Genomic DNA, 20,050 nt, shown 5'->3' with positions numbered 1-20,050 from the left:
GGGGTAGAAAGCGAGAAAGGAGTATGAACTTGGTGTGAACACAAATATAGTATGTCTTTGTGATACAAGGGGAAATGGCTTTCAGAACCAAAAAGCCTGGAGAAGCAACACTGATCTAGTGGAAAGACCACAGGTCTGGAAGTCAAAAGACCTGGGTCCTTACCCAAGCTCTGCCAATAGTCTGCTATGTGACCTTGGGCACGTCACTTCACTTCTCTGGGCCTCATTCACCTCTTATGTAAAATGGGGATTAAGTCTCTGGGCCCAGGTGGAACAGAGCACTATTGGGTATCTATCTGAACACTTGGTATTCACTCATTCATTCATTCATACAATCATATTTATTGAGTGCTTACTGTGTGAAGAGCACTGTACTAAGCACTTGGGAGAGTACAACAATAAATAGTCACATTCCCTGCCCTCAACGAGGATATAGTTGAGAGTGGGAGAGAAAGACATCAATACAAATAAATGAAATTAAACATGTGCACCTAAGTACTGTGGAGCTGGGGTGGGGGGAACGAGCTAAGGGAGCAAGTCAGGGTAATGCCGAAGGGAGCGGAAGATGAGGAAAAGTGGGGCTTAGTCTGGGAGACCTCTTGGAGGAGATGTGCTTTCAATAAAGCTTTCAAGTGGGGGAGAGCAATTGTCTCAGATTTGAGGAAGGCGAGCATTCCAGGTCAGAGAGTGAATGTGGTCTAGCAGTTGACAGTGAGATAGGGGAGATCGAGGCACAGTGAGAATGTTAGTACTAAAGGAGTGAAGTGTGTGGACTGGGTTGTAGAAGGAGAGAAGAGAGGTGAAGTAGGAAGAGGCAAGGTGATGGAATGTTTTAAAGCCAATGGTGAGGAGATTTTGTCTGATGCAGAGGTGGATGGGCAACCACTGAGGTTTTTTGAGGAGTGGAGTGACATGTCCTGAACATTTTTGTAGAAACATAATCTGGGTAGCAGAGTGAAGTATGGACTGGAATGGGGAGAAACAGGAGCCTGGGAGATCCTGGGAGGTCAACAAGGAGTCTGATGCAGTAATCCAGGTGGGATATGATGAATGATTGCATTTATGTGGTAGTAGTATGGATGGAGAGAAAAGGGTGGGTTTTAAGTATGTTGTCAAGGTAGGACTGACAGGATTTAGTGACCGATGGAATATGTGGGTTGACTGAGAGAGAAGAGTCAAGGCTTTGAGCTTGTGAGAAAGGAAGAATGGTAGTGCCATCTACAATGATGTGAAAGTCAGGGGGAGGACAGAGTTTAGGTGGGAAGGTAGGGAGCTCTGTGTTGAACATGTTAAGTTTGAGGTGATGGGAAGATATCCAAGGAAAGATGTCTTGAAAGCAGGAGGAGATGCAAGGCTGGACAGATGGAGAGAGATCAGAGCTGGAGATGTAGATTTGGGTATCATCCGCATAGAGGTGGTAGTTAAAGCCGTGGGAGTGAATGAGTTCTCCAAGGGAGTGGGTGTAGATGGAGAATTGAAGGGGGCACAGAACTGAACCTTGAGGGACTCCCAGAGTTAGAGAGTGGGAGGCAGAGGAGGAGCCCACAGGAGAAACTGATAATGAATGGCCAGAGAGATAAGAGGAGATCCAGGAGAATCAGGAGAGGGTAGAGTCAGTGAAGTCAAGGTAGAATAACATTTCCAGTAGAAGGGGGCGATCTACAGTGTCGAAAGCAGCTAAGAGGTCAAGGAGGAGTAGGTTGCATTAGAGATCATTGGATTTGGCCAGAAGAAGATCATTGGTGTCCTTTGAGACGGTGTTTTCTTTCATTCATTCATTCAATCGTATTTATTGGGCGCTTACTGTGTGCAATGCACTGTACTAAGTACTTGGAAAGTACAATTCAGGTACATATAAGGTTTCTGTGGAGTGAAGGAAATGGAAGCTAGATTGGAAGGGGTAAAGGAGATAATTGGAGGAGAGGAATTTGAGAAGCTGGTATAGACAACTAGCTCAAGGAGTCTGGAAAGAAATGGTAGGACGGAGGGGGGCAATAACTGGAGGGAGCCATGGGGTCAAGAGAGGGGTTTTTTTAGGATAGGGGAGACATGGGCTTGTTCGAAAGCAACGTTGAAAAAGCCATTAGAAAGCAAAGCGTTGAAGATGGCTGTTAGGGTAGAATAAGGGAGGGGGCAAGAGTTTTGATGAGGTTCCTAGCACATAATAAGAGCTTAACAAATATCATTTTTAACAAAAGGACATTTCAAGCTATAGGGAAAATTTTCTGCCCAAGATCTTCCCAGGCACAGACTTCATGTCCCAGTTCCTCAGGCTGTAGATTTGGGGGTTCAGGGTGGGGGGCATCACAGCGTAGATCATGGACAGGAACAAATCCAGGACAGATGAGGAATCTGTCGTTAGCTTTAAGTAGGCGAAGCTACTCGTCGAAAGAGAAAAAAATCACCATAAGGTGGGGCAGGCAAGTGGAGAAGGTTTTGGAGTGGCCCGCAGCCTATGGTATCCTCAGCATGGTGGAAATGATGTAATCATAAGACACCACTATGGAAACAAAACAGGCGAGGGAGAGACTTATAGTTCCCAGAAAGACTCCCGAATCTGCAACGTTGCCTTTACTATGGGCTATTCTTACGAGCTGAGGGGTGTCATAGAAGAACTGTTGGATTATGTTGGAACCACAGAAGAAGTTTCCAGAGAAAGTGGCGTCCATGTGCTTCATTCCTGCAAGGCCACGGTTGAGCCAGGACGTGGCCGCCATATTCCCACACGCCCCTTTGCTCATGACGACATCATAGAGCAGGGGTTGGCAGATGGCGGCGTAGTGGTCATAGGGCATCGATGTGAGGACGCCCATCTCGGCAGACGCCAAGGAGTTGAAGACGAACACTTGAAGAACACAGTCTGGGAAACGAATATCACACCTGCTGGCCAGGGAACTGAAGATGGATTTGGGGATGGTGATGGAGATGTAGCAGACATCTATGAAGGAGAGGTTCCTGAGGAGGAAGTACATAGGGGTGTGGAGGCACCGGTCGAGGGCAGTGATGGCGACAATGAGGAGATTCCCTGTCAGGGCCGCCAGGTAGGCCAGGAGGAACAGCGCGGCATGGACCAGCTGTGGCTCCCGGACCGCCGAGGACCTCAGGAGCAGGAATCTGGTCAAACGTGTACAATTAGCCATCCCTGTCCTGTGATGTCCTGCACTTCTTGAAGGGGGAAGAGAATGGAGATTTAGAAGAAAGGATAATGCTACATGGTCTCCAAACCACTGGAGATTGTAGAATGTAATCTTCTTGTGGACAGGGAACGTGTCTACCAACTCTGTTAAGGCGTACTCTCCCTAGGGCTTATAGTGCTCCGCTTAAAGTAAATGCTCATTGAATACCATTTATTGATGAGTTAATTGATTAAGGCCTGTCTCCCTCTGTAGACTGTAAGCACATTATGGGCTGGAAACTTGTCTATCAACTCTGTTTTATCGTACTTCCCCAAGCGCTTAGTACAGTGCTCTGCACATAATAAGGACTCAATAAACGCAATTGATTGAGAGCTGATTTAGTGATTCACATCTGACACAGTAATCTCAGCTATATTGTGTTCTCCTAAGCACTTAGTACAGTGTTTTGTCCAAAGTAAAGGCTCAATAAATAAAATTGATTCATTCATTAATAGTAAGAGGAAAAGTATCTTAGTGTTCTCTGGGTGCAATTCATTGCACGAAGCAGTTGACCTTAGCGAAGCAGTTTGACCTATTGGAAAGAGCCTGGACCTGGGAGTCAGAAGGACCTGGGTTCTAATCCCAGCTCCACCACTTATCTGTTATGTGACTTTGGGTGAGTCAGTTCACTTCTCTGTGCCTCAGTTCTCACCTGCAAAATGGGGATCGTGACCGTGAGCCCCATGTGGGATAAGGATTCTCTAATAATGCTAATGATAGTATTAATGATGTTATTTGTTAAGTGTTTACTATGTTCACTCATTCATTGATTCATTCAATCGAATTTGCTGAGCGCTTACTGTGTGCAGAGCACTGTACTAAGCGCTTGGGAAGTTCAAGTCGGCAACATATTGAAACGGTCCCTACCCAACAACGGGCTCACAATCTAGAAGGGGGAGACAGACAACAAAACAAAACAAGTGGACAGGTGTCAAAACCGTCGGAATAAATAGAACTATAGCTATATTTTTTCATTCAATCATATTTATTGAGCGCTTACTGTGTGCAAAGCACTGTACTAAGCGCATGGGAAGTACAAGTTGGCAACATATAGAGACGGTCCCTACCCAACAGCGGGCTCACAGTCTAGAAGGGGGACAACAAAAGAAAACAAGTTGACAGGTGTCAAAACCGTCAGAATAAATAGAATTATAGCTATATGCACATCATTAATAAAATAGAGTAGTAAATATTTGCAAATAAAATAAATAAAGTAATAAATATGTATAGATATATACAAGTGCTGTGGGGAGGGGAAGGGGGTAGGGCAGAGGGAGGGAGGGGGGGCGATGGGGAGGGGAGGTGGACAGGAAAAAGGGGCTCAGTCTGGGAAGGCCTCCTGGAGGAGGTGAGCTCTCAATAGGGCTTTGATGGGAAGAAGAGAGCTAGTTTGGGGGAAGTGTGGAGGGAGGGCATTCCAGGCCAGAGGAAGGACGTGGGCTGGAAGTCAAAGGCAGGACAGGCGAAAACGAAGCACAGTGAGGAGGTTAGTGGCAGAGGAGCAGAGGGTGCGGGCTGGGCTGTAGAAGGAGAGAAGGGGGTTGAGGTAGGAGGGGGCGAGGTGATGGAGAGCCTTGAAGGGGGACAGCGACGGATGGGAATTCAATACATGTTTTCCCTTTTACTGTGTGCCCCATGTGGGATCTGATTTTTTTTGTATTTACCCCACCGCTTAATCTAGAGCTTGGCACATAGTAAGCACTTAACAAACATCATTAGAAAAAAATGGGGGGAGGGTAGAGGAGGGAAGCAGAGAATTGTTGGAGGAATGAAATCTAAGTGGGCCGCACTGCTCATGGGCCTTGTTCTAAGGAACAGCAGTAGGGCAGGAGATGGGTACTGTATGACCTCCCAGAACTTCACTGCAGACTCTGGTGGCAAGCAGGACCAGAAGCCATTTTAGAAAGATCTGGTAAAGGACCCATTTTGGGATGCAATAAGGAGTGGCCATTTGGGGAGTGGTAGCAATCAATCAGTCATATTTATTAAGGGCTTACTATGTGCAAGGCAATGTACTAAGCATTGGAGACACAGTGTAACAGAGTTGGTAGACATGTTCCCTGCCTATTGGGAGCTTACAGTCTAAAGAGAGAGACAGTCATTAATATCACTAAATAAATGACAGATATGGACATACCTGGTGTAGGACAGCGGGTGGAGTGAATAAAGGTTGAACATCCAACTGCCCGACTTTCGGTGGACGGGAACCTCAGCACGGCCGAGAAGATGCGGACGTAGGTGATGACGATGGAGATGAAGGAGACGAAACCAAAGCCGATACCCATAGCCACGCTGCATGCGACAACATGCGTTTCTGAACAGGAGATTTCCAGTAAAGAGGGGACATTGCAGAACTGCTGGATCACGTTGAACTCCAGAAGCTTAATGTGAACGTTCCGGCCGAGTATATCGCCCCGAAAAGCCCTCCGTTGAGCCAGGAGATGGCGGCCATCTTTCCTAAGGGCCCTCGCTCCATGATGACATCGTAGTACGGGGGGTAACAGATGACGGCGTAGCGGTCGTAGGACATCGCCATGAGGACAGACAGCTCTGAAGCAGCAAACAGAACTACCAAAAATATCTGGGCCACACAACTTCTGAAATAGATGGATCTGTTGCTGATCAGGAAGTTGTGGATGGATTTGGGAGCGGTGACGGAGATGTAGCAGATGTCGAGGACGGACAGGTTCCTGAGGAAGAAGTACATGAAGGTGTGGAGGCGCCGGCGTCGATGAGGAGATTTCCCGTTGGGGCCGCCAGGTAGACCTGAAGGAACAGCGCGGCATGGACCAGCTGAAGCTTCCGGACCTCCGAGAATCCCGGCCAGAGGAAGTCCCTCACTGCCGTGTCTTTGACCATGTGATCTGAGGACTGCCTGAGGGTAAGAAGAAAGCAATTGAGTATCATTCCGAGAAAAACATAAACAATTGAAATTGTTAGGTTGCATCGGACCTCTCAGATTCCTCTTTCTCCTTCCTCTGGCCTGGAATGAAGACAAACACTCAAACCGATTTATTCCTCTCAGAACGTTCCCTGTTCTTAAATGTTTGTGAGGATTGAGATAATGCAACTCCTCTTATTTATCTATTCACATTGGACTATCTGCCTGGAACGCCCTCTCCTTTCATGTCTGCCAGATCACCACTCTCAGAAGAGAAGTCATTTAACTTCTCTCTCTTTTTTAAAAAAAAATGGTACTCGTTAAGCCCTTACTATCTGCCAAGAACTGTTCAAAGCATTGGGGTAGATTCATTCATTCATTCATTCATTCATTCAATCGTATTTATTGAGCACTTACTGTGTGCAAAGCACTGTACTAAGCGCTTGGGAAGTACAAGTCGGCAACGTATAGAGCTACCCAACAATGGGCTCACAATCCAGAAGGGGGAGACAGACAACAAAACAAAACATGTAGACAGGGGTCAAAATCGTCAGAACAAATAGAATTAAAGCTATATGCACATCATTTAAAAAATAAATAGAATAGTAAATATGTACAAGTAAAATAAATAGAGTACTAAATCTGTAAATATATATATACATGTGCTGTAGAGAGGGGAAGGAGGTAGGGCGGGGGGATGGGAAGGAGGAGAGGAAAAAGGGGGCTCAGTCTGGGAAGGTCTCCTGGAGGAGGTGAGCTCTCAGTAGGGCTTTGAAGGGAGGAAGTGCAGGTGCCAAGTATTTCTGCTTAATCTGCCCTCCTTCACACAGTCTGAAATACTCTGCCATCGAGCCTGGCTCTATGGATAGAAGGGAGGGGTCCGTCAGGGATGACCCGCTCGGGGTTCCTCTCAGGAGTTGTTCGATAGGAACCCAGCCAGTATGTGGAGAAGCACCGTGACCTGGTGGATAGAGCATGGGACGGGCAGTCAGGAGATGTGGGTTCTAATACCAACTCAGCAAGCTGTCTACCCAGGGACCTGGGACAAGTCACTTCACTTCTCTGCGCCTCAGTTCCCTCATCTGTGAAGTGGGGATTAAGACGTTGAACCCCATTTGGGACGATTTGCTTGTATCTATCCTAGCACGTAGAAGAGTGTCTGGCATATAGTAAGTACTTAACAAATACTATAAATATTATCATCATCATTATCATCCCAGACTAAGCCCCCCTTTTCCTCAAATAATAATAATAATAATAATAATGGCATTTATTAAGCGCTTACTATGTGCAAAGCACTGTTCTACACCCTACCCATCGCCTCGACTGGCTCCCTTTACTCTACCCCACACCCCCCGACATAGCCCCACAACACTAGAGTGTATATGTACAAATCTATAATTCTATTTATTTATATTAATGATTGTCTACTTGTTTTGATGTCTGTCTCCCCCCTTCTAGACTGTAAGCCTTGAGTGGGCAGGGATTGTCTTTCTATAGTGCAGAATTGTACTTTCCAAGTGCTTAGTACAGTGCTCTGCACAGAGTAAGTGCTCAGTAAAGAAGATTGAAACAATGAATGAATGTATATCATTATAATTATTAATCTCAGCTCTACCACCTATCTGATCAGTGACTCCATATCTATCTACCATTATTAGCTTTCTAATGGCATTTGTTCAACATTTACTATGTGCCAGGCACTGTATTAAACACTGGGTTAGGCACAAGGTAATCAGGATGGACACAGTTCCTTTCCCATATGGGGCTCACAGTCTTAATCCCCATTTTACAGATGAGGCAATTGAGGCACAGAGATGTGAAGCGACTTGCACAGGGTCGCACAGCAGACAAGTGGCACATCAGCTCCTTTCGATTCTCAGGCCTGTGCTCTACCCACTAGACCATGCTTCTTCTATGATCCCATCACTTTGCACTGTACTTGAAAAATAGTAAGCACTTATGTACCATTAAAAATTTTTTTAATCCTGCTTTCTCCCTGGGCAATTACGACCCAGAATAATAATAATACTGGCATTTGTTAAGCACTTACTATGTGCCAAGCAGTGTTCAAAGAGCTAGAGGTACAAGGTAATCAGTTTGCCCCACATGGGGCTTACAGTTTTAATCCCCAATTTACTGATGTGGTAACTGAGGCATAGAGAAATTAAGTGACTAGTCCCAAGTCACACGGTTCACAATTTGCGGAGCTGGGATTAGAACCCATGACCTCTGACTCCAAAGCCCTGAGCCATCCTGCTTATCAAGATCTATTCTATCCGGTCCTCTAATGGCCTCTGATTGTGGCCCATTTCCTGTAGCAATGATTTCTGGGTAATCCTCCTCCTCTACATCCCTACTTCCTTGGTTCTGGCTGCTCTGTCTTTGTGAGACCAATACCAGCCCCACAGCAACCTCTCAGCACCCTCTGACCACTACACCCTTGGTTTCCGGGATCTGCCCAATTTCTCTCTGCCCATCGCCCTTCTCCACCTTCTTTGTCTCTCCCATCGTCTCCTCTGAGCTTTGTGGCTTCCTATCCCCTTGCGTTATTGGCAATCAATCAAACAATCAATGGGTTTTTATTGAGCACTTACTGTTTGCAGAACACTGTACTAAGCATTTGAGAGAGTATAAGGCAAAGGAGTTGGTAGAAATGATACTTGCCCTACAGGAGGAGACAGACATTAAAGTAGATCAGGTTTAGGGGAAATAGTAGATCATGAGACTATTTATCCGAGTATCATGGGGCTAGGCTGAGTATCAAATTGCTTAAGGGGTACGCAGCCAATTTCAGAGTCTAAGCAAAGGGGAGAGCAGACAAGAGAAATGTGTTTCAGACACGAACATTCCTCAAGACGACCTTCATGTCCCTGTTTTTCAGGTTGTAGTTGAGGGGGTTCAGGGTGTGGAGCACCATGGTATAGAACACAGACACCAACAGGTCCAGCGTCGAAGGGGAGTCTGACACGGGTTTGAGGTAGGTGAAGATTCCGGTCGAGATAAAAAGGGTGACAATGGCGTGGTGGGGCAGGCAGGTGGAGAAGGCTTTAGCCCGACTCTCGGTGGACGGGAACCTCAGCACGGCCAAGAAGATGTTGACGTAGGAGATGACGATGGAGACGAAGGAGAAGAAACCAAAGCCGATACCCATAACCAGGCTTACGTCAACGGCAATGTGCGTTTCTGAACAGGAGATCTTCGGTAAGGGGGGTACGTTGCAGAAGAACTACTGGATCACGTTGGACTCACAGAAGCTAAATGTGAACACCCCGGCTGTGTACATGGCCCCAAACAGCCCCGCGCTCAGCCAGGAGGCGGCAGCCATCTTTCACAGGCCACTCTATTCATGACTACATGATAGCGCAGGGGGTGGCAGATGGCGGCGTAGCAGTCGTAGGGCATCCCCGTGAGGACGGACAGCTCTGAACCACCAAACAGAACCACCAAAAAGACCTGGGCCATACATCTTCTGAAATAGATGGATATGTTTATGATCAGGGAGTTAAGGATCGATTTTTGAGTGGTGAAGGAGATGTAGCAGATGTCGAGGACGGACAGGTTCCTCATGCAGAAGTACATGTGGGTGTGGAGGCGCTGGTCAAAGGCGGTGTCGGCGACAATGAGGAGATTCCCCGGCAGGGCTACCAGTTAGAACAGGAGGACCAGCGCTGCATGGACCAGCTGCAGCTTTCAGACCTCCGTGAAACCCAATACAAATAATTCCATCACAACTGTGTGATTGGCAATCACACAGCTGGGGTGGATACAAGCAAATTGGGTTGGATGCAGACCCTGTCCCACGTGGGACTCACATTCTCGATCCCCATTTTACAGAGGAGGTAACTGAGGCATAGAGAAGTGAAGTGACCTGCCCAAGGTTACACAGCAGACAGGTGGCACAGCTGGGATTAGAACCCATGACCCCAGGCCTATGCTCTATTCAGTATGCCATGCCACTTCTCTGGCATACTGTACTCTCTCAAGGGCTCAGTACACAGCTCTGCACACAATAAGAGTTCAATAAACACTATAGATGTTGATGATTGATGATTAAGGGCCTGAAGTGGAGGAGGCTGGTATAATTTCTTTTTACCAGTACCATCTCCTCATAGATTGTAAAATATCTTCTCAGAGGCTACTTTTTCTGTCATCTGAAATGATTTTTGTGATCTAGAGTCTTTTTTGTATTCCCTCTTTATGATCCAGGATCCCCCCTTAAGTAACTCGTTCATCTCTCTGCCTGTGGGTTTGTCCTCTTATTCACTGAAGATAATAATAATTATAAAAATAACTGTGGCATTTTTAAGCACTTACTATGGGCCACGCACTCTATATGCACTGGGGGTAGATACAAGCTAATCAGGTTGGACACAGTCTCCACCTCACATGGGGCTCACATTCTTCATCCCCATTTTACAGATGAGGAAACTGAACCACAGAGAAGTGACTTAACCAAGGTCACAGAGCAGACAAGTGGTGGAGAGGGGATTAGAACCCTGGTCCTCTGACTTCCATCTGTAAAATGGTGTTTAAGACTGTGGGCCCCACGTGGGACAACCTGATTACCTTGTATCTACTCCGGCGCTTAGAATAGTGCTTGGCACATAGTAAACGCTTAAGAAATACTGTATTTATTATTAATTCGCGCCTCCCACCTCAGAGACATTTCTTCTTCGGGCGGTCAGTATCTTTTCCACAGGGAGTGGTTTACCACCCACGTCCCACATCTGACGGCTCTTCTCTCACCTAGCCTTCCCATTTCCATCTTCTCTTCCTCCCTGACTTTTTATCTGGCCCTTCTTTACAACCTGGATTTGCATTCTATATCTTCCATTTCGTGATTTGTGATGGGGAAGCAGCATAACCTTAGTGGAAAGCGTACGGGCATAGGAGGTAGAGGACCTGTGTTCTACTCTAAGCTCCACCACCTACTCTTTTTTCGGTGGCATTTGTAGTGGTTATTATGTGCCAGGCACTATCCTAAGTGCTGGGGTAGATACAAGCTAATCAGTCTGGACACAGTCCATGTTCCAAATGAGGGTCACAGTCTTAATCCCCATTTTACAGGTGAGGTAACTAAGGTAGAGAGAAGTGAAGTGACTTGCTCAACGTCACATGGAAAATAGGTAGTGGAGCTGGGATTAGAACCCATGGCCTCTGGCTTTCAGGCCTGTGTTCTTTCCCCTAAGCCACGCTACTTTTCAGCTGCTTCTCACACATGGACATATTCTTCTACTCTGATGCTTCCCCTAAATGTAATTCATTTTAATATTTATTGCTCACACTAGACTGTAAGCTTCTTGAGGGCTGACATTGTGTCTACCCACTCTGTTGTACTGGACTCTCCTAAGCACCTAGTACAGCTCTCTACACACCGTCAGTTGTAAGCTCCGTGTGGGCACAGATCCTGTCTATCACCTCAATTGTATTGTGCTCTCCCAAGTGCTCATTACAATGCTCTGCACCCAATAAGTGCTCAGTAACTACGATGGATGCATTGCGATTGGCTTTGACTCACCGGGGCGGTCCAGGGTGGGGGATGCTGAGTTTCTCCTCCTCGTCTCCTCATGCGGCTTTGTGGCCGTGATGGGAAAGAGTCTGGCGTAAAACCAGTGTTTCGGGCTCCTCGGAGACAGCAGTCGCTATTCCGGGCGGGACGTGGGGAGGGGGTTCCGCCGGGAGGAGCAGCCCCGGGCTTTCCCTGAGAGACTCGTTACCTGGAAGACTCAGGAGTCCAGAGGTGACATTATCCCCGACGTTCAGCAAGGCTCAGTCTATCCCACTAATGATATCTCCCCCACCCTCGAGAATGTCCATGGTCAAAAATTCACTCAATCGTCTTTGTTTGGCTCGTGTGAAGCACTGTAGTAAGCGCTTGGGGGAGTAGAATACAACAGTATATAGACATAGTCACCGCTCACAATGAATTTATAATGTAGAAACATTCTGATGACGAACGAGAATCTGGCAAGCTGCCCAGTTATACAACCCTCCTCTGAGCTCTTACTCTCTCCACCTTTAGAGATTTATTAAGGGCACCTCTCCTCAGTAGCCCTTCTCCTATTAAGCCCCCATTTCCTCTTCTTCTACTCTTTTCTACGTTGCCCTTGCACTTGGATTTGCACCATTTATTCACCCCGCTCTCACCCCTCTGCACTTAAGTTCATATATGTAATTTGCTTCTTTATAGTAATGTCTGCCTCCCCCTATAAAGGGTAAACTTGTTGTGGGCAGGGAATGTCTACTTGTGGTTGTACTGTACTCTCCCAAGCGCTTAGTACAGTGCTCTGCACACAGTTAGTGCTCAATAAATGTGATTGATTGATTGGTAACAAGCACTTTACAAATACTACAGACACATAGCCAATCTCCACAGCCATCACTGTTTGTAGACGGCTGGCGTTGTAATCAATTCAGGGATGGAGGATCTTGATCCTGAGGTCTCATTAACCAGGCCAGCCTTCTTTCTCCACAGAAGACTTCCTCATCACCGGTTACTCCCATGGGACCGATGCCAAGGGGTGGGGACCCGGCATTATTCGGGCTGGAAGGGCCCATGACCTAATGGAGAAGGATCTCCTACTGTGGCATTTTAGAGGCATTTCCCCACTATCATTCTCCTCTGGGGGGCCTTCATGTCCCGGTTCCTCAGGCTGTAGAACAGGGGGTTCAGAGCGGGGGGCACCACGGTGTGTGCCCCCACCACGGGGGCACACACGGACACTAGCAGGTCCACGGTCGAGGGGGACTCAGACACGGGCTTGAGGTAGGCGAACGTGCCATTTGCTACTAATAATGTCACGACACTGAGGTGGGGCAGGCAGGTGGACAAGGCTTTGGCCCAGCCCTCGGTGGCCGGCATCCTCAGCACAATGCAGAAGATGCACACGTAGGAGACGATGATGGCGAAGAAATAACCGAAGGTGTGGCCAACTGAGAGGGTTTTTCACACAAATTCCTGGAGCATTCCACTGGGTTCCGCGGGACTGATGAGCTGAGGGATGTCACAGAAGAACTAGGGGAGAGCGTTGGACCTCAAGTTGGGGACGGAGAAGGTGGCGATGGAGTGCGTCATGGCGCTCAGTGAGCCAAAGAGCCATGAGGCAGCCGCCATCTTTCCACAGGCTCCATCATCCATGATGACCCTGTAGCGCCAGGGGAGGCAGATGACCGCGTAGCGGTCGAAGGACATCGTCTTGAGCAGGGGAGTCTGCACGCAGAGTATGAACACAAACACTTGAAAAGCACAGCCCAGGGACGAGATTTCTCTACGCTGTTTCAGGGAGTTGTGGATGGACTGGGGGATGATAACAGAGATTAGGCAGAGTTCCAGGACACATAGGTGTCTGAGGAAGAAGTACACGGGGGTGTGGAGGCGCCAGTCGAGAGCGGTGATGGCGACACTGAGGAGATTCCCCAACAGGGTCCCCAGGTAGTCGACTATGAACAGTGCGGCATGGACCAGCTGGAGGTCCTGGACCTCCGAGAAACCCAACAGGAGGAATTCCGAAACCTCCGTGAGATTGGCCATTTCCTGCTGGAAATGAGAAGTAAAGTGGGAGTCTTTTCCAAGTGATATCCGGGTTTTCGTAGGCACTAACAAGTTATTTATTTTTCCCTTCTTACCTTAGAAGAGTCAGAGGTCGTGGGTTCTAATCCCGGCTCCGCCACTTATCAACTGTGTAACTTTGGGCAAGTCACTAATTCATTCATACAATCACATTTACTGAGCGCTTACTGTGTGCAGAACACTATGCTAAGCACTGTACCTAACTTCAATGAGCCTCAGGTACTTCACCTGTAAAATGGGAATTAAGATTGTGAGCTCCACATGGGATATCCTCATTACCTTGTATCTACCTCAGCGCTTAGACCTGTGCTTGGCACATAGTAAGCGCCTAACAAGTACTATTATTATCATTATTATTATGACTATTATTATTACAGGCCAACCTTCCCACTCCACTCCTCTAGCATCAACGTATTCTCTGTGCCCCGAATCCCGTCTATCTCGTCACCAACCCCTTTTCCAAGACCACTCCATAGCCTGGAACTCCCTCCCTCTCCGTATACTCCAGACCACCGCTCTCCCCACCTTCATAACATTAATAAAGTCACATATTCTCCAAGAGGCCTTCCCCAAATAAGCCTTCTTTTCCTGACTTTCTCTCCCTTTTTTGTGTCACCTATGCACTTGGATTTGTATCACCTCACTTTCAGCTCCACAGCACTAATGTACATAGACAAAATTTATTTTAATGACTGTCTCCGCGCTCTAGACTTTCAGCTTCTCGTGGGAAGGGAATGTGTCTACCAACTCGGTTGTACAGTACCCTGAGCTTGGTCTAATAGTAAGAGCATAATCGCGGCTCTGCCGCTTGCCTGCTGTGTGAACTTGGGTAAGCTACTTCGCAGTCAAGCGTGGATCAGTGGAAAGAGCATGGACTTGAGAGGCAGAGGACGTGGGTTCTAATCCCGGCCCCACCACTTGTCTGCTGTGAGACCTTGGGCCTTAGAATCAGGTCTGGAATGAAATGAGAGAACTATGAGAGAGCTTTGCTTGCTCCCTCCAGAAGGTAAGTTCGTTGTGAAGAGGGAATGTGTCTACCGACTCTATCGTACTCTTCCAGTTGCTTACTTCAGTGTTCTTCACACAGGCGCTCAATAAATATCACTAATTCATTGACTAATGTCTGCCCCCTCAACTGCAGTGTAAACTTGATGAGGTAGGGATCATGTCCACCAACTCTGCTACATTGGACTCTTCCAATCGCTGGTTCAGTGCTCTGTACACAGTAGGCGCTGCATAATGCCACTGTTTGATTAACATTTGTCTCTAATTCTAGACTGTAAACTCGTTGTGGACAGTGAATGTGCCTACCTACGCTGTACTGGTGTACTCTCCCAAGTGCTTAGTGCAGTGCCCTACACCCAGCAAGCACCCATTGATTGATCGATTCTCTCCTTAGCTCTCACAATTACCCGGGTCTCAGCCACCACACTCATGATCTCCAGAAAGTGCTCTAGATCTCCGATGTTCATTCCATCTGATCCCTACTGAGAACTCACCTCCTCCAGGGGGCCTTCCCAGACTGAGCCCCTTCCTTCCTCTTCCCCTCGTCCCACTCTCCATCCCCCCAACTTACCTCCTTCCCTTCCCCACAGCACCTGTATATATGTATATATGTTTGTACATATTTATTACTCTATTTATTTATTTATTTATTTTACTTGTACATATCTATTCTATTTATTTTATTTTGTTAGTATGTTTGGTTTTGTTCTCTGTCTCCCCCTTTTAGACTGTGAGCCCACTGTTGGGTAGGGACTGTCTCTATATGTTTCCAACTTGTACTTCCCAAGCGCTTAGTACAGTGCTCTTCACAAAGTAAGTGCTCAATAAATACGATTGATTGATTGATTGATTGATTGATTGAGCCCAGAACTGATGGAAAATACTCTCAGAACAACGTGCTGCACAAACAGAGGAACCGGTTTTATGAACTGTAAAATGTACGACTCTCATCTTCTCCTATCACCTGGGGATCCTTCCAGCTCACAGAGGCTAGGATTCCCAGTAGGCCGTTATGTTCAACCTCTACAAGCAGAAAAATCACAAAACTCACGGGAGAGATTGGTCCGCCTAGATTTATAATGATTATTAATATTATCATCATTGCTGTTGCATTTGTTAAGCACTCATTAATCTATTCTGATATTTGTTTAGCACTCACTCTCCTATTATAGTTGCATATATTAAGCACTCAGTATATTATTATTATGGCATTTGTTAAGCACTCATATTGTTATCATTATGACATTTGTTAAGCACTCACTGTAGTATTATTATGACATTTGTTAAGCACTTACTAAATTCTTATTATGGTATGTGTTAAGCTCTAACTATACTATTAAGACATTTGTTAAGCACTTACCATATCATTATTGTGGTATTTGTTAAGCACTCATATTATTATTGTGGAATTTATTAAGCACTCACTATATTACTATTATGGGATATGTTAAGCACTCACTATATCATTACTACAGCATTTGTTAAGCACTTACTGTATCATTTTTATGGTGCTTGTTAAGCACTCAGTATATCATTATCATGACATTTATTAAGCACTCACTATATTATTATTATGACATTTGTTAAGCACTAACTATATCATTTTTATAGTTTTTGTTAAGCACTCATTGTATTATTATTATGGCATATTTAAGCACCTACTATATTATTATTGTGGTATTTGTGAAGCACTCACTTTCTTATTATTAAGGGATTTAACAGCAATAATAATACTAATGACAATAGTATTTGTTAAACGCTTCCTATGTGCCACTAGGCACTGTTCTAAGCGCTGGGGCACTGTTCACTCACTGTATTATTATTATTATGGCATTTGTTAAGCACTAAGTATGTTATTATTATGGGATTTGTTAAGTACTTACTACATTATTATTATGGAATTTGTTAAGCACTTACTATATTATTATTATGGCATCTGTTAAGCAATTATTATGTTATTATTATGATATTTGTTAAGCACTCATATCATTATTATGGAATTTCTTAAGTGCTAACTATATTCTTATTATTGATGTGGAACCTTCTTCGAGGATGAAGGACAACGATCAATCAATAAATGGTATCAACTAAGCAGTTAAGTGGTTAGTACAGTGCTCTGCATCATCATCATCATCAATGGTATTTATTGAGTGCCTACCACGTGCAGATGATGATGCAGAGCACGGTACCGAGTGCTTGGGAACATTCGATACAACAAAGTTGGTAGATGTGATTCCTGTCCACTTTTAGACTAATCTGCATGAGGGACAGGGACTGTGTTTAATCCCCTCACGTGTACTTTCTCCTATCAGTTATTATTCATTCAGTTGTATTAATTGAGCTATTACTATGTGCAGAGCACTGCACTAAACGCTGTTATAATAATTATTAATATAGTATTCTGCACATAGTAAGCACTTAATGAATACAATTACAACTTCTACTATGTACCTGAATATGAATTCCTGGACCCCTGGTTAAGTGGATTGTCCAAACAGCACTTAGAATAGTGTTTGATACATAGTAAGTGCTTAATAAATACCATTATGAATTCCACTATGTACCTGAACGTATATTGCTTGACTACTGGTTACGTGGATTGTCCAAACGGAGCCTAGAATAGCGTTTGACACATAGTAAGCGTTTAATAAATGCCATAAAAACAAACAAACAAAAAACTCCAAGTGTGCCAGGAGATTAGCAAAGGCCTGGCAGGAATTGCAATGTCTCAAGTGGTTTCACTCTGTCTCTGAGCTCCTTAGCTGTCCCTGGACTTGCACCCCAACTAGTAAATGTGGAGGCGTGGGGAACACAGTGATACAACGATGCCCTGCAATACCTCCCAACCGGAGAGGGATAAAACAACCCACCCCCTCCACGGCTTGGCTTGTTCCGGGCTGTCGTCGAAAAGAGAGGAGGTGAAAATCAGAGATTTGCTCTTGGGGTTCCAAAGTTCGGAGAAGAGGAGGCAGACGAGATTGGTCGACACAATCCCTACCTTCTCAGTTGGTGACCGGTATGTGAGAACTCTGTGTGCTATTCTATCTGTTGTCAGGTTGTCAGGAGAAGTGTTGGGTGTGGGTTTAGCGGCCACAGTGGAGAAGCAGTGTGGCCTAGTGGAAAGATCCCGGGCCTGGGAGCCAGAAGGATCTGGATTCTAATCCTGACTGTAACGCTTGTCTGCCTTGTGCCTTGGACAAGTTACTTGGCTTCTCTTTGTCTCAGTTACCTCAACTGTAAAATGGGGGTAAAGACTCTGAGACCCATGTGGGACAGGGACTGTGTCCAACTTGATTAGCTTGAATCTACCCCAACGCTTAGTATAGTGCCTGGCACATAGTAAGTGCTTAACATATACCATACAAATATATATTTTATTCCTGAAAGGATCCAGACAGTCTCCATGCATCTCTAGACTGTATGCTCGTCTATTTTTATGTATTTATTATTTATTATGTGCTCCCCGCGTGCCAAGCACTGTTCTAAGCACTCGAGTAGATACTCGGGTAGCACTCGGGAGAAGCAGCGTGGCTCAGTGGAAAGAGCACGGGCTTTGGAGTCGCAGGTCATGGGTTTAAATCCCGGCTCCACCACTTGTCAGCTGTGTGACTTTGGACAAGTCACTTCACTTCTCTGGGCCTCGGTTAACTCATCTGTTAAATGGGGATTAAGACTGTGAGCCCCCAGTGGGACAACGTCGTCATCTTGTAACCTCCCCAGCGCTTAGAACAGTGCTTTGCACATAAAAAGCGCTTAATGTATGCCATCACTATTATTATTATTATTATTACAGGTTAAATCTCTTTGTATGCAGTTCCAGTCCCACATAGAGCTCACAGTTTAAGTAGTAAAGAAAACGAGTTCGGTGTGGTCAAGGAATGTGTCTATCAACTCTGTTGTACTTTCCCTAGTGCTTAGTATGGCACACAGTGAACGCTTAATAGATACCACTGGTTGATCGATATTGATGTGGGGATAAAAGCTGTATACTAGTGGAAAGAGCAGAGGGTTGGGAGTCAAAGGGGTGGGAGTTATTTGCCTGCTGTGTGATCTTGGACAAATCGCTTAAATTATCTATGATTCAGTTTCCTCTTCTGAAAAATGGGCATTAAAATACCTGTTTTCCTTCCTCTTAGACTATGAGCCCCGTGTGGGACAGGAACTGTTTCTGATCTGATTGAACTTTATCCACTCCAGTGTTTGGAACATAGTATGTGCTCAACAAATACCAGAAGTAGTATTTAAATCTGATGAATTGAACATATTATTATTATGGTATTTACAGTCTAATATAACATGTGTAACCTCAAACTGGCTGTGTGTCATCAATCAATCGATCAATCAATGGTATTTATTTAGTGCTATCAATTAATCGTATTTATTGAGCCCTTACTACTTGCAGAGCACTGTACTAAACACTAGGGAGAATATAGGACAACAGAGTTGGTTGACATGTTCCTTGTCTACAAGGAGTTATAGTCTAGAAGGGAAAGCAGCCATTGATTAATCAAACCATCAGTCAGTGGCATAGCTTGAGCTCCGACCATGTGCAGAGAACTGTACTAAGCACTTGTGAGAGTCAAATATGATCGCCATGATCTTGCCCATCAGAGGAAAGTAGGAATAGTAGTACAAGTATTTACAAAGAGCTTACTGTGTGATGATTTGACACATTTGTAATGTTTAAAAACGGTCTTCTCCTACACAGCTAAGACATCTTATCTCTGGGAAGGAAATGGCCAATCTCACGCTGGTGATGGGATTCCTCCTGCTGGGATTCTCCGAGGCCCCGGAGCTGCAACTGGTCCATGCCGCGCTGTTCCTCCTGGTCTACCTGGCAGCCCCGACCGGGAACCTCCTCACCGTCGCCACCACCGCCCTCGATCGGCGCTTCCACACCCCCATGTACTTCTTCCTCAGGTACTTGACCGTCCTCGACCTCTGCTACAACTCCATCACCGTCCCCAAATCCATCCACAGCTCCCTGACCGACTGTAGAGAAATCTCCTTCCTGGACCTTGTCTTTCAATTGCTTTTCCTCCTGCTGTTCGCCTTTTCTGAGCTGTACTTCCTGATAGCCATGTCCTACGACTACTATGCCGCCATCTGCCGCCCCCTGATCTACGAGGTCATCATGGACCGTGGGACCTGGGGGAAGATGGCGGTCGCCTCCTGGCTGGGTGGTATCGTGGGCACCGACATGCACGGTGTTGCCACCTTCTCCATTGGCTTTGGAGGGTCAATCAATCAATCAATCAATAAGTCGTATTTATTGAGCGCTTACTATGTGCAGAGCACTGTACTAAGCGCTTGGGAAGTACAAATTGGCAACACATAGAGACAGTCCCTACCCAACAGTGGGCTCACAGTCTAAAAGGGGGAGACAGAGAACAGAACCAAACATACCAACAAAAT

The 20,050-nt window shown here is 45.8% G+C and overlaps 1 protein-coding gene across 1 annotated transcript; it reads right to left on the bottom strand.

Annotated features, from left to right (window-relative positions):
* Positions 1-6,013: 6,013 nt before the first annotated feature.
* Positions 6,014-15,102, bottom strand: LOC119923035 (olfactory receptor 14J1-like). The gene is made up of 7 exons (XM_038742611.1): positions 15,043-15,102; positions 13,095-13,525; positions 12,671-12,866; positions 11,579-11,702; positions 9,415-9,482; positions 9,135-9,286; positions 6,014-6,047 (listed from the first exon to the last, which is right to left on the bottom strand). Exons 1-7 carry the CDS (start codon positions 15,100-15,102, stop codon positions 6,014-6,016), a joined length of 1,065 nt encoding a protein of 354 aa, XP_038598539.1.
* Positions 15,103-20,050: the final 4,948 nt, after the last annotated feature.

The sequence above is a fragment of the Tachyglossus aculeatus genome, unplaced genomic scaffold (genome assembly GCF_015852505.1).
Source record: "Tachyglossus aculeatus isolate mTacAcu1 unplaced genomic scaffold, mTacAcu1.pri scaffold_137_arrow_ctg1, whole genome shotgun sequence".
Lineage (NCBI taxonomy): Eukaryota > Metazoa > Chordata > Mammalia > Monotremata > Tachyglossidae > Tachyglossus > Tachyglossus aculeatus.
The sequence above is the reverse complement of the archived record's forward strand: the minus strand, read 5'-3'. Positions and strand labels throughout refer to the sequence as shown.

What these genes read in the sequence shown, in the direction of transcription:
- LOC119923035 (XM_038742611.1), bottom strand. Translation starts at nt 15,102, where the DNA reads ATGAACATCGGAGATCTAGAGCACTTTCTGGAGATCATGAGTGTGGTG. An exon ending in GTGTGGTGGCTGAGACCCGG is followed by an intron (nt 13,526 to 15,042) that starts GTAATTGTGAGA and finishes CAGGACCTCCAG; the next exon opens with CTGGTCCATGCCGCACTGTT. An exon ending in TTCTCCGTCCCCAACTTGAG is followed by an intron (nt 12,867 to 13,094) that starts GTCCAACGCTCT and finishes GCCCCACCTCAG; the next exon opens with TGTCGTGACATTATTAGTAG.